The 14,920-nt window shown below is 46.4% G+C and overlaps 1 protein-coding gene across 1 annotated transcript in view; it reads right to left on the bottom strand.

The window, feature by feature from the left end:
- ACOXL (acyl-CoA oxidase like) overlaps nucleotides 1-14,920 on the bottom strand; it is a 969,051-nt gene that overhangs the window by 285,146 nt on the left and 668,985 nt on the right. The window contains exon 15 of the mRNA XM_078648763.1: nucleotides 10,957-11,068. Coding sequence (XP_078504889.1) covers nucleotides 10,957-11,068 — 112 coding nt within the window. The remainder of the gene's footprint in view (nucleotides 1-10,956; nucleotides 11,069-14,920) is intronic.

Here is a 14,920-nt window from a genome sequence, read left to right as displayed (position 1 = left end):
ACGTCTCTAAACAAAGACATCCATGCATTCTACATGAGTTCATAATTCTCAGTTAATACGTTGTATGACAATAGATCCGGACAGTCGAAATGAGTGAGAAAAAGGTCACTGGTGTAAAGGAGTTAGCAGTCCAGTAGCTGGGGTGGGCGGAGCTAGGTGGGCAGAGGGGAAGAGGTGGGGACTGGACAGGAAAGGGTTAGACAGAGTAGGGACGGGGAACGGAGTAGACGTAGTAATAAAGGGTTGATCATAACCAAGCACGTGTCCGTGTATTATTGTAAGGGGACACTACAACTGGCGACGAGGATGGGATGGGCTTGAACCTAGCCCACAGAACCCCACTAGAGAGCCCTGTCCCCAGGCAGACTCGAGGAGAAGGAAACGCTGACCAAGGAAAACGAAGTCGCTACCTGAAGCAAGAAGCCAGTAGCAGGTGACCCTGTTCCCCCAGCAGTTGAGAGGGATCCAAGAGGGAGCCGAGGCACCGAGCGCTAAAACGCTCGAAGAAGAAGAGACCCTTTCGCGCCAAAACGCGACTCACGCAGGAAGCGTGCAAAGACTAGTGAGTGCTGGACAGTGCCGGCGAAGGAAAGCGAGAGCTTAAAGTAAGGAGGAATCGGGAGCTCACCCCGATCCTGCCTAATGCCCTGATTGCAAGAGGGCGCCTGGAGCACTGCGGAAGCCCCGTGGGTGAGCCCAGAAGCGACAGCGCTGTTCGCGCCAAAACGGAAGAAAAGCTCACCCCTGATGCGTGAGACATCGCCTGCGAGCCACGAAGTAGAATCGGGAGCTCACCTGGATCGTGTCTGACTGCTCCGGTGCCCGAGGAGCGTCTGGAGAAGTGCGGAGGGTGAGCTGCCTGAAGGAATCGGCTGCCGGTGAGTGCCGAGTGAAGAGACGTGAGTCTGGAGGCTTGAATGAGACTGAGATCTCGTGGGAAACGAGATTCCCATAGCGGCGGCCATCTTTGAGTCAGGCGGATTTCAAGGACGTACCCTGTGTGATTCATAGGCGGCCATCTTGGAGTCAGGCAGCAGCCAGAAAGTGAACAAACATTGGCCAGAACAAAGTAAACAAACATTGATAAAGGGAAGTCAACGAGCGTTGGTGCCTGCAAGGACAAGTATTAGCAAGAAACAAACGAGCATTGATAGCTACGAGAGAACAACCCTTGGAAACGCGCGCCAGTCACTGAAGCAAGAAGCAGACACAGGCACTAAGACTCACCGCCAGGATGTCTAACCCTCCCGCGCAAACAGAAGTCAAGGGAGGCACACACCTGCGAGCCCCGGAGCCACTGTCAGTCACAACAGGAAGCAGCATGGGCCTAAAATGGCAAGAATGGCTAGAGGACTTTGAGGACTACATTGAAGGGTCCAAAATAGAACCAGACAAAGACAAGATAATAGCCCTTCGCAATCTAGGGGGGCGTGAGATAAGCAAGATTGTACGAGAGATCCCGGCTGTGGACGGCGACACCTATGTCAAAGTGAGAGATGTCCTAAACAACCGTTTTCTACACAAGAGAAACGTCGACTACGAGCGACACAAGTTCCACCAGCAGCGCCAAGGAAAGGAGGAACCACTGAGCTCCTTCATACATCGACTACGACGGCAGTCCCAATATTGCGAGTTCACAAACTTCTCGCCGGATGCAGCCATTAAATCTCAAATAATCACTGGGTGTCACTCGGAATCGCTGAGACGGCGGTTGCTAAGAAAACCACAGGAACTGGCAGACATCGAAGAGAACTCCCGGCTGTACGACCAAGCTGAAGAAAATGCGGCAGAAATCGAAACCGGACCCAGAACCAGTCACGAACGCGCCAACCGTGTTACTGAACGTCGGCATGGACGACCGGATCGGCGTGACAGCGGAAGACGTCACCCGCGAGATAGGTCACGGCGCTCCAGATTCTCGCCCAGGCGACGCCCGGACTACAAAAGGAAAGACTCTGAGAGGAGGGATCGACGACCCGAACACACGAGGCGGTGTTTCCGGTGCGGATACGACTACCCTCATATCGACTCCTGCCCTGCCATGGGCCAACGCTGCAGAAAGTGTGGGCGGTTCAACCACTTTGAGGCCATGTGTGGGGACTACCACAGAGAAAGACGCAGCGATAATGACAGACGCGATGGGCCGCAACGACCCTCAAGATCGGAGGCCAAACGTCATCACATCAGAGCGGTTCAGGAAGAGCCCCCTAGATCTCCCGCGTCTTCACACTCCAGTCACGAATCTCGACGCTCCAGATGGGACCGTCGTTCTCCGTCAAGGGAATCAAGATCGTCCTCATCCAGGCGGTCGTCATACACCACTGAATACGTCAACTTTGCTGACCACGATCAGTTTAAACGCTATCCACGTCTCAACATCAAAGTGGGCAACCACGCTGCCAAGTTCGTGATGGACAGTGGAGCGTCGCTCAACTACATATCAGTTGCAGAACATGACCGCATGGACCCAAAACCTCGTCTGCGTTTCGCGCCTGTCCGTGTATTCACCTGGATGGCGAAGAAACCACTCCAATGTTTGGGCAAGTTTGACACCACCCTTACGCATGGCGACATCTCCATCCCAGCAGTCATCCACGTCATTAAAGGGCCCGAAGCCGACTGTTTGCTGAGCCTTCCCACCGCTGAACGCCTTCGGTTGGTGCACATCCTTTTCAACGTTAATGACAGCTCGGACTGCGCTGAAAAATTCCCGTCACTGTTCCAAGGATTGGGAAAATTGAAAGGACGGCAAATCCATCTGCACATCAACGAGCGAATCAAACCCGTGGCTCAACACCCGCGACGGGTGCAATTTCACTTGCAATCTGCGGTTGAGAGTGAACTGCAGGAACTTTTGGACGCTGACATCATTGAACGCACCAAGGGCCCCACTCCCTGGGTGTCCCCGGTGGTCATCGTCCCCAAGAAAGGGACCCACAACAAGGTCCGTCTCTGTGTGGACATGCGCCTACCGAACACGGCCATTGAACGGGAGAGACACCCCGGCCCACTCCTGAGCGACATGATCACAGCGCTCAACGGGGCAACAGTATTTTCTAAACTGGACCTGAACAAGGGCTACCATCAGCTCGAACTAGATGACAGTTCACGTTCCATCACGACATTTGCCACACACCTTGGTCTATTCCGTTACAAACGGCTCAGCTTTGGCGTTTCATCAGCCGCTGAAATCTTCCAGGAGGCCATACGACTCGTCATCCACCACGTACCAAACGCCATTAATTACAGTGATGATATCTTGGTCTACGGATCGGACGCGAGAGAGCATGACATCGCTCTCGATCGTGTCTGCCACGCCCTGATGGAGGCCGGTCTGACCCTCAACAAGGAGAAATGTGAATTTCATCAGTCGACCCTGAAGTTCTTTGGACACATCTTCTCGGCTAGTGGCATGAAACCAGACCCGGACAAGATCGCCACGCTCAATAACACCAAGAGCCCGGCTGACGTCAACGACCTACGTTCCTTCCTCGGAATGGCGAGCTACTGCGCCCGCTACATTCGTGATTACGCCACTGTAAGTCATCCACTGAGGCTCCTCACGAAAGCTGGCACGCAATTCAAATGGACCCCGGAGTGTGAACGTGCTTTCAAGAACATCAAACGCGCTGTGGAATCGGCTGATTGCCTCTCCTACTTCAACCCCAAGAGGAAAACGGAAATCACTGTGGACGCAAGCCCCGTGGGCTTAGGTGCCATCGTGGCACAGTACGATAATGAGTCGGATCAGAGGAGGATCATCGCCTATGCCAGTCGGAGCCTCACCGACCCTGAGAAACGGTACTCCCAACCAGAGAAGGAGAGCCTGGCTGTTGTGTGGGCGTGCGAACACTTCCACATCTTCATATACGGGAAACACTTCACACTCATAACCGATCACCAGGCTCTTGTCACGATCTATGGGAATCCCAAGTGCAAGATGCCCCCCAGGATTGAAAGATGGGGCCTACGGCTGCAAGAGTACACGTTCTCAATCATCCACAAACCGGGGAAGGCTGAGAATCCAGCTGACTATATGTCCCGCCACCCCCGAGACTCCTCAGAGACTGCGCCCTCCATCGCGGAAGAATACATTCACTTTGTGACTAGTCATGCTCGTCCACCAGCCATCCCCATGCACGCTATTCGGGAAGCGACCAATCAAGACACCATCCTACAAACAGTAATGAAGCGTACACAAACCAACAGATGGAGATACCACCCGCAGGAGGAAGAGGAAGACCCCGCTGTCAAGAAAGAACTCCAAGCCTTCCGACATGTCTCTGACGAACTCTCTGTAACCAGTGACGACCTCCTCCTCAGAGATCACAGACTAGTCATCCCAGCGGCACTGAGGCAAGGAGTAATCGACCTGGCCCACGAAGGCCACCGAGGGGTCGTGTCCACCAAAAGAGCTCTGAGAGAACGTGTCTGGTTCCCAGCCCTCGACCAGATGGTCGAAGACACATTGAAAGACTGCCACCTCGGTCAACTGACCAGCCACAGTAATCCACCCGCACCTCTACAGATGACCCCATTGCCTGATGGGGTATGGCAAGAAGTTGCCATGGACTTTTATGGCCCCCTGCAATCAGGGAAGTACGTAGTCGTCATCATGGACGAATACTCCAGATTCCCAGTGGCCCAGTTTATATCATCCACCAGTGCCGCCTGCACCCTCAAGGTACTGGAAGAAACCTTCGCGACATGGGGCGTCCCCAAGGTCATCAAGACGGACAACGGGCCCCCATTCAATAGTCATGAATTCAACGACTTCGCGAAACACATGGACTTTCAACACCGCAAAGTCACACCACTCTGGCCCCAAGCCAACGGCACTGTGGAAAGATTCATGTCCACCATTAAGAGAACATTCCAGCAAGCCACGGCCGAGAAGCTAGACCTACAGTCAGCGCTGAACGAGGTCCTCAGTGCCTACAGAACCACTCCCCACTCCACAACGGGCCAATGCCCTGCGACCCTCATGCTCGGGAGGACAATGAGAAATCGGATCCCCACATGGGACGGAGCACTGAAGAAGCCTCTTTCGGATCAACAACACAGAGACATGGCCGCAACAGATCAGCGCCGCAAAGACAAAATGAAAGAATGTGCGGATCACAAACAAAGAGCCCGGTCCCCCTCCCTGAGGGAAGGCGACAGAGTCCTTGTCAGACAGGAACAGCGCCAAAAGACTGATTGTCGTTTCAAGGATGAGCCTCTAACAATTACCCAACAAAAAGGCACTATGGTGACCGCGGAATCAGAGAACCGGCGAGTCACCCGCAACGCTTCTCATTTCAAGAAGTGCTCTCCTGAAGACCATGAAAATATAAATATGATCCCCACACCTGAAGGCCGAGACAATCCTGAATCTGTCGCATCCGACACCGGACATTCATCAGTAAAGGAACCCTCAACTGAAGGCGCCGTGTCCCCACCAGCGAGACCCCGCCGTCACGTGCAGCCTCCCAAGAGACTGATCACAGAGATGGACTAATCTCTATTTTCACTTGTTGCTTTATTAAGAAAGGGGGAGATGTAAAGGAGTTAGCAGTCCAGTAGCTGGGGTGGGCGGAGCTAGGTGGGCAGAGGGGAAGAGGTGGGGACTGGACAGGAAAGGGTTAGACAGAGTAGGGACGGGGAACGGAGTAGACGTAGTAATAAAGGGTTGATCATAACCAAGCACGTGTCCGTGTATTATTGTAAGGGGACACTACAACTGGGGACATTTCTCAGTGTATTAGTGTGAGTCTGGCAGTTCTTTATTTGGAACGAGAAGAACAACACGTTAATTTATTTGGGTCATGTTAGCACAAAATGGAGGACATAAACATGTACAAACGTGTGGGATAGAAAATATTTCAATTTGCCCCTGATGTTCTAGAAGTTTTTGCAGGCATCTTTTCATCCTTTCCATTAATAAGAAGTCATTTTTTTATTAATAAACAACAGGAACTTTTAACTAAACGGTTATGAAACAAGTCAGAGCGTTTTTCTTAAATTGAGCAATTAGGTGACTTTTCAGGAAGTTCACATTGTGTTTCTCAACTGTTAGCATTCTTTATTTTCATGGTCTTCTCCCCTGCAAGACTTTTTTTAAATCCAAAACAGAGATGAAAACGGTTAGCGGTATCAAAGCACTTTGTGCAAATTAACTCGTGCTAGGCCTTTCCCGAGTTAGAATGCAGGACAGGTAGATTGCTTTCAATGACAGTCTTAGCATTTAGCAGCTTACCGGATATGAGTACATAGGCTGTCAGAAATAAAGCAAGAACACAAAACTGCCCAGAGCAGGTTCAACTAAAATGCACAGAGTGCATCAGATATATCAACCTGCTTTTTGGTAATCTGGTACAAAAGACACTCCACCGAGTACCTCATGGAATATACCTTATTTTACTATCTGATATGGACTAGGAGTGGATACCCGCTATCAAGCACTGGATGGAAACACAGCTAAACTCTACAATGGAGAGACATGAAAGAACAGGCTCAATGTTAGATGCACTATGCACAAAATGCCAGAACACCATAGAGAAACTGCAGGAAAAAGTGGTCTGCAATTAGATAATCTGACATCTAAAACACCAGTGCACAAGTGGTCCGTGCATTTATTTTTTAGTGACTTCTGGACATATGTTAACTCGAAATATCTCTAAGTTAGTGTATTGTTTGCTGACAACAAAGCTCGAAACTGCAGAACAATAATTGCCTGTTTGTGTTTCCGAGCTCTGCTGTCAGCAAAAAGTCAACATAGATGCTTTCTGTCTCTAATCCGTGCACTCCCAAGTCAAACAGGATTGCTTTAGAAGCCATCCCAGAACCACGGGATGATCACCCAACTCATGTAGAAGTCATTTTCACACCATCAGACATCATCAAGCTCTGGAAGTCACCAGCAGAGTTCATAAACCTGGGCCTGAAGATTTGAGGATGACTTGTAAATGACTATCCGATGACTTCACAAGATGTGATTGATCCTGATGATCTGAGGATGAGTAGTTGATTACTTTTCAAGAAGACATTGTTGCGGATGATCTGAGGCTGACTAGAAAATGTGTTACTGATTATTTCACAAGCACTAACAACATGGAATAATTTGTTGAGATTCAAGGCTGATTTGCTGAAAACCTGCAAGCCTATTCACCATTTTGGCTAGATGTTTTAACATGTTGACTAGTTGGATAATATTGCAATTATTTGCTGAATACTGTACAATGAACTCATTTTAGATATTACATGATTTATAATGTATCAAACTATCACCCTTTATCAAACTAGAACAATCTTTGCAAACAACAATTTCAAGCAAGCACATATTTTTTATTTTTTTTTGCAGAGTTTTATATAGCGCAAACTAGAACCGAACCGAATCAGTTATCAGAGCGCTTTACATAGCACCAGTTACGTTACATGAGGACACACTTTCATTTTAGGCACGGGGAGATTAAGTGATTTGCCCAGAATCACAGGGTTTATTTTGGCGTCGTTACCGAGACTCGAACCCAGATCCCCAGGTCCGAGGTCGAGCGCCTTAGCCGTTAGGCCAAGAATATTGTGTTTCTCAACTGTTAGTATTCTTTATTTTCATGGTCTTCTCCCCTGCAAGACTTTTTTTAAATCCAAAACAGAGATGAAAACGGTTAGCGGTATCAAAGCACTTTGTGCAAATTAACTCGTGCTAGGCCTTTCCCGAGTTTGAATGCAGGACAGGTAGATTGCTTTCAATGACAGTCTTAGCATTTAGCAGCTTACCGGATATGAGTACATAGGCTGTCAGAAATAAAGCAAGAACACAAAACTGCCCAGAGCAGGTTCAACTAAAATGCACAGAGTGCATCAGATATATCAACCTGCTTTTTGGTAATCTGGTACAAAAGACACTCCACCGAGTACCTCATGGAATATACCTTATTTTACTATCTGATATGGACTAGGAGTGGATACCCGCTATCAAGCACTGGATGGAAACACAGCTAAACTCTACAATGGAGAGACATGAAAGAACAGGCTCAATGTTAGATGCACTATGCACAAAATGCCAGAACACCATAGAGAAACTGCAGGAAAAAGTGGTCTGCAATTAGATAATCTGACATCTAAAACACCAGTGCACAAGTGGTCCGTGCATTTATTTTTTAGTGACTTCTGGACATATGTTAACTCGAAATATCTCTAAGTTAGTGTATTGTTTGCTGACAACAAAGCTCGAAACTGCAGAACAATAATTGCCTGTTTGTGTTTCCGAGCTCTGCTGTCAGCAAAAAGTCAACATAGATGCTTTCTGTCTCTAATCCGTGCATTCCCAAATCAAACAGGATTGCTTTAGAAGCCATCCCAGAACCACGGGATGATCACCCAACTCATGTAGAAGTCATTTTCACACCATCAGACATCATCAAGCTCTGGAAGTCACCAGCAGAGTTCATAAACCTGGGCCTGAAGATTTGAGGATGACTTGTAAATGACTATCCGATGACTTCACAAGATGTGATTGATCCTGATGATCTGAGGATGAGTAGTTGATTACTTTTCAAGAAGACATTGTTGCGGATGATCTGAGGCTGACTAGAAAATGTGTTACTGATTATTTCACAAGCTCTAACAACATGGAATAATTTGTTGAGATTCAAGGCTGATTTGCTGAAAACCTGCAAGCCTATTCACCATTTTGGCTAGATGTTTTAACATGTTGACTAGTTGGATAATATTGCAATTATTTGCTGAATACTGTACAACGAACTCATTTTAGATATTACATGATTTATAATGTATCAAACTATCACCCTTTATCAAATTAGAACAATCTTTGCAAACAACAATTTCAAGCAAGCACATATTTTTTAATTTTTTTTGCAGAGTTTTATATAGCGCAAACTAGAACCGAACCAGTTACCAGAGCGCTTTACATAGCACCAGTTACGTTACATGAGGACACACTTTCATTTTAGGCACGGGGAGATTAAGTGATTTGCCCAGAATCACAGGGTTTATTTTGGCGTCGTTACCGAGACTCGAACCCAGATCCCCAGGTCCGAGGTCGAGCGCCTTAGCCGTTAGGCCAAGAATATTCAATTCTCATATGTCGAGCTAATGGAAGTGCAAACCAGCACAATTTACCTGTACCCAAGCATTGTTTATGAGTTTTTGGGAGACATCCGCGCAACCAAGCTTTTTATTGTGTGGTCAGTGTCCTAGGATTTTCTTTTACAAATCACTGTGTTTATGTATGCCTGTCCAACTTTTTAACTTTAATCAAACCGAGATTATTCCCAAAATGACTGCTTTTCAAATTAAAGTTTAGTACTGGAAGCGATGTATCCCCCACACAGTTCCTGCCCACCATCAACATGCTCCGCAGCCAGTTATGATATCCCTTGCTTACATCACTCATGTGCACAACAACACTGGCTTATTACCCTTGTTGCTTGCAACATAATTGTACAATGGCCCTCATATCATTCATAGCCTTTTACCTGTTATACCAACCAACCACAGATATTCACAAAAGTAACACCACCCTTTACTCCCTCATACACAACCTTTCACACTACCGACTCAATATACATTCTTACCTTCTGCATGTACAACATATGATTTTCAGTTGAGTTGTTACACCACTTACACCATTATCTACTCATTATATTCCCACACTGTTACACAGCATCCCTGTTCTCCTACAGACACTAAACACAAGTTTGGGAAGTGACTCCCAAGACTTCACCTCTCACCTTCAGGCAGTTACACCCCTTACTACTTTACTTGCAACTCTGTAACAACCACTGAAGCATACCACTGAACCACTTAGTGCTCACTAATATTCACTAATATTCTCCCATTTTCGAACGACTAACAAATCCAATCAGCACCACCCTTTCAACACACTAGTCACCCAAATTTTACTGCACCTACCACCTTCACCCCACATCTCCCATCATAGAAGCCACTCAACCTCATAATCACTACCTCTTTATTTGTTTACTAATGACATTGCTCACTCTCACCACTTAGTCATACCACTAGGCATCCTACATATAGTTAGCATCAACTTATAATTCCACACTCCCCTTTTGATTTGTATTCACCTCTTACAGGCCGGGACACATCTTCACTCACAGCCACACATATCACATCTCATCTTAACACAGCACAGCAACGCCACTTAACGACACACACACATCCGAATTTACCGCCTACAAAACGAGCTTCTTACATTATTTGTTGACCATCAATGTTTTATAATATTCCTCACTTCGGACACCAATTTCTTAGCACACATTATGCCACACCCACACAATCACCTGTTTACCTGAGGTCATTCCCACACCCCTATACACACTGAGCCACATGGAACACAGCTCAGACTCACATGCTTACAGCATAATCAATCTACTTGCAACGCTACATGCATGACTCATTAGCAACAACACCCACCTATCTCATTCACAGTACAACCCCGCTTTGTCAAAACACCCACTCACCCAGCCATTGAACAGACCACTTGTCCTCAGACAATACCCATCAGCCAATGATAACTCTTCACAGCAACATCACCACAAACTGGGGCTACACAAAAAATAGTTTATACCATTGATTTCCCATTATCATGTTACATCACTAATTACACCAAACATACATAACACATATAGTATCATCATTTTTTTTCATATTTTACAACGTGTACATTGTTTTAAAGTTCCAGTATTCTGCCACGTTTAGAACAAATACTTTTGCAATCTGGGAATGGTAAAACAATGACAAACTACAGAAACCATTTCACGATGGTCACCTGTATGTATTTTTAATGTTTTTCTTTTTATACTTCAAGATTCTAGTTTTCAGACCCACTAAAGAGATTGTAACAAGAATTATTACAGAGTAATGCTTACATTTTCAGAACATTTTACGCTAGTAATTTACTATGATGTTGGGCAATCCATGGTTTTACATTACCTTATTATAAAGTCTGGCCGCTAAACCTCTTTGTAGTACTCTTTCCCGAAAACTGACTGCTTTCAAAAGGAATGTCAAATTTCCAATTTTATCCACGTTAAATGCCAGAAAACTGAAAGAAATGATAGAGATGTCGTTGTTTTAATATTGTACCTTCGATTTTACAGGCTAACAGCAAAAACATGGTCACAGCGCACAAAAATAAAAGGTACATATAAAAGGCTAAAATTTGTCATGAGATAGACTTTCCGAGGCAACGCTCCGCATGAATTGTAGTTTATTCAAGTAGCGGTATGATTTAAACATTTTCTTCATGAATATTTACTCTGTCAAATTGTGTTTATACGAGACTTGGTTACAAATGCAGTTTCAACAGTTCTTCTAATGAGATGTTCTCATCTTGGATCTGGTGTTTAAGAATTTGTTGTCCTCTAGTGACATGACCAAGAAACCTTTTTGGCCAGCATTAAACCAATACTGCGAACCACATTGCCCATGATGTACTCTGGTATGTAGTAATCCACTTAAATGAACAAAGTGGCTCCGCGTGAATTAGGAGGAGTTTTAGTTTTAGATAAAAAGCAATGGAACCTAATCGCCATTGTGTGTGTCACTCTCTCAATTCTAGACCGCGAACTGACACTGACAACATAGATCTGGAACAACAAAGCAGGCACAGGCTTGCGCCCTCAGACAACATTTCAACACCACACTACAAATGTCATAGCATACAACATCTCTGCCCTTAACACAAAGTTAATGAGAATTTATAAATATCATCAACAATGCGGTTACAATCACCAAACAAATACTAAACAGAAATGTAAAAGATTTCCCTTAAGTTGTTTAACAGATGGCCAGCCATCTTGCAAGTACTGAAACACTAACCTCATAATACAAGCCTTCTCACAAACATCAATCCACACCTTTTTCAGAAATGCAGCCTTGACAGTGTTTAACAAGATCAATCATAGATACAACACATTCATGATCGAGTGAACAAGCAGCTTCCCACTCATCCTGCGTAAGGAAAACGTGACAAGCAATCAGACCTTGCGTTCGTGCCTCCAGCAATATAAACAAATTTCAAAATGACATTCCTGTTAATTTGAGAGAATACAAATTAAGCTTGAGGATACTGAATCTATACCCTTTTCACCTCACATACATGTCAAAGGCGTGTGATCAGCACACAGAATACAACTGTGTACCCTAAATGTACATCTTACACTTTTAAATGCACCAGGCACACGCCAAGGCTTCTCGTCCTAGAGTGCTGTAACTTCTTTCTGCATCCTTAAACAGTCTTGATGCAAATGAAATGGTATATTTAGAATTACCAACTCCCTGGCAGAGAACAGTTCCCAATACCAAGTACACGAGTAGTAGTAGAAATAATGCATTGATGTCCAGGAACATATGTTGTAAGTGCAAAAAAAACACTTGAGAGAAAACTTTCAAACATTTATTCTTTACTAGACCATTTAAATGTTTCCTTTTTTCTCAGCATCTTTTTGAGAGGTTCTATGATGGTGGCATATACATTGACAAAGCGCAAATAATAATCTCTAACGCGTATAAATGACTTCAGCTGATCTTTGTCTTCAGGGCGAGGAGCCTCCTTCAACACACCTTTGGTTGAATACCATCAGATGAAACCCTATGGTCTTAGGGGCTGATTACAATAGCGGGCGGACTAGGTCCGCCCACCATCATAGCAGTATTTGGGACAGCCCGCCAGACATGCGGCGGTACCACCACTGTGATTAAGATGCGCCCCCCATACTGGCTGGCGCATCCATGGCGGTGATGCTGGCTGCAGCACCGTAAGCAATGTTAAAAGTGCTTGCACTGCATTGTCCTGCACTATGTGGCAGGCACCACGCGGGGCTTGCCACTTGGTGCATGTAAATGCAGGGGGGGTACCATGGGTAAACCCCAGTGCAGCGACACTTCACCCAAACAAGGGGGGCCCACAATGGGCCCCCATCCCCGCCAGCCTTTCCGCGGTGACATCGCCGCCATGGAAAGGCCTTTCTAAACCCACATCCCATTTTAGTGGCTCTGAACCGTCCGTCATGCAATCGGTGTGATTGCCTTTAGCGGTGAAGCGGTGGACGGACTTTGCGTCTGCTACAAAACCCACTGCCATCCTAATTTGGCGGTGGGTGATAGGCTTGGTGATGGCAGAAGGACCGCCACCGCCGACGCGGCGGTGGCAGTCCTTCCGCCATCATAAAGACTCCCTAAGTCATCCACAGAATTTGGCCAAAAATTACATTTGTCATTTGAAACGGTCATTCCAAGTCCTTTAGGGATCTTTAGGGATTAGGGAATGTTTTCCAAAATGCAAGTATGTTCTTGAGCATGTGTGCACATATGAGAATGTCATACTGGAACGCTTACACTACAGGACCATTTTTTTTTTAAACATGTCTTACGATTCTACTATATTGCAGCACTACTGCTATAATTACTTAGATGCATGGCAGATCCACATCTAAACCAGGAAGTACTAAGGGAAGCTAACTTGGTATTTTTAAAAAAATACACCTTTTGTTTTGTTAACAGCATTTATAGATTTACATTCAGATTCAGTTGATTCACCAGAAATAACTCATTCTGACTCTGTTGACCTCTCAATACCCTTAGAAGTCCTGTATGTTTCCTCAAAAGTGGGACTAGCACAACACAAGAGATGGTCTTGTACTTTTTTTGATGCACAATTTAAAACAATTTGATCATTTGTGTATTGATCAACATTATTTTCAAACGTGCAAGAACTTGCTAATATTCTTAACCCCTTGGCTGCGGGGCAAATTCCGCTGCGGTGCGAGGGGGGGGGGGGCGGGGCTGGGCATGGCGCTGCTATGCTTATGACGGCTCCCGGCCGTCATAAATCACGGTGGGCATGTGCTCATGACGGCAGGGAGCTGGCCGAACTCCGCCCACTGAATAATTCTCTCGATCAGGCGGGGAATTAATACCGCGTGGACAGATCGGCAACGTTTGGACGGCTCTCGGTCGTCATGAGCACACGCCTACTGTGACTCACGACGGACGGGAGCCGTCATGAGCACTCAAGGAGTTAATGCAGCAACACTGTGATTAGTACTCTCACACAGATTGCTTTCTAGAATTAAAGTTGAAGGCCTCAACCATGACACTAAGGGGTCTATTAGAATGTCGAGCGGATCGCCACCATCCGCCCGAAATTCTCCTCCGCCCGCATGCTATTTCCCCCCGCCATATTAGAATGGCGGCGGGGACCCCGGCGGACGGAAAGACCTGATATGGTAGCGGTGTCTGCTAGACACCGCCATCCATATTATGATGGCAGGGGGAAGCAGCCTTTGGAAACGCATACGGTTTCCTCAGTTGGGGGCCTCCAGGATGTTGGGGTGATGGGGGGGGCACATGGGGGGTACCTATGGTACCCCCCTACATTTGCATGGACGAGATGGCAGGCACGCACAGTGCCTGCCATGTTGTGCATGCAAATGTGCACATGCCTTTTTTGTATTGCAGCGGGTGTTGCTGACAGCACTACCCGCCGCAATGCAAAAAATGTGGGATGTGCCTGCCAGTGTGGCGGATGCATCCTAATTGCCCATGTGGGACCGCCGGACCCTTAGCGGGCGGTCCCATTTCCTGGGGCGATGGCGGGTGGACAAAGTCCGCCTGCTATTATAATAGACCTCTAAGTTCCTCATAGAAATGTCCTGCAAGCCTTTTTTTTAACAGAGTTTTATATAGTGCAAACTTGACCCGGTATCAGGTATCAGAGCGCTTTACATAGCACCAGTTGCGTAACATGAGGACACACATTCATTTTTGTTAGGCAAGGGGAGATTACGTGATTTGCCCAGAAACACAGGATGTTCAGCATCATTGCCGATACTCGAACCCGGTTCCCCAGATTCGAGGTCGACAGCCCTAGCCGTGAGGCCAACTCCTCTCATTG

This window comes from Lissotriton helveticus, chromosome 6 (genome assembly GCF_964261635.1).
Source record: "Lissotriton helveticus chromosome 6, aLisHel1.1, whole genome shotgun sequence".
NCBI classification, from domain to species: domain Eukaryota; kingdom Metazoa; phylum Chordata; class Amphibia; order Caudata; family Salamandridae; genus Lissotriton; species Lissotriton helveticus.
The sequence above is the reverse complement of the archived record's forward strand: the minus strand, read 5'-3'. Positions and strand labels throughout refer to the sequence as shown.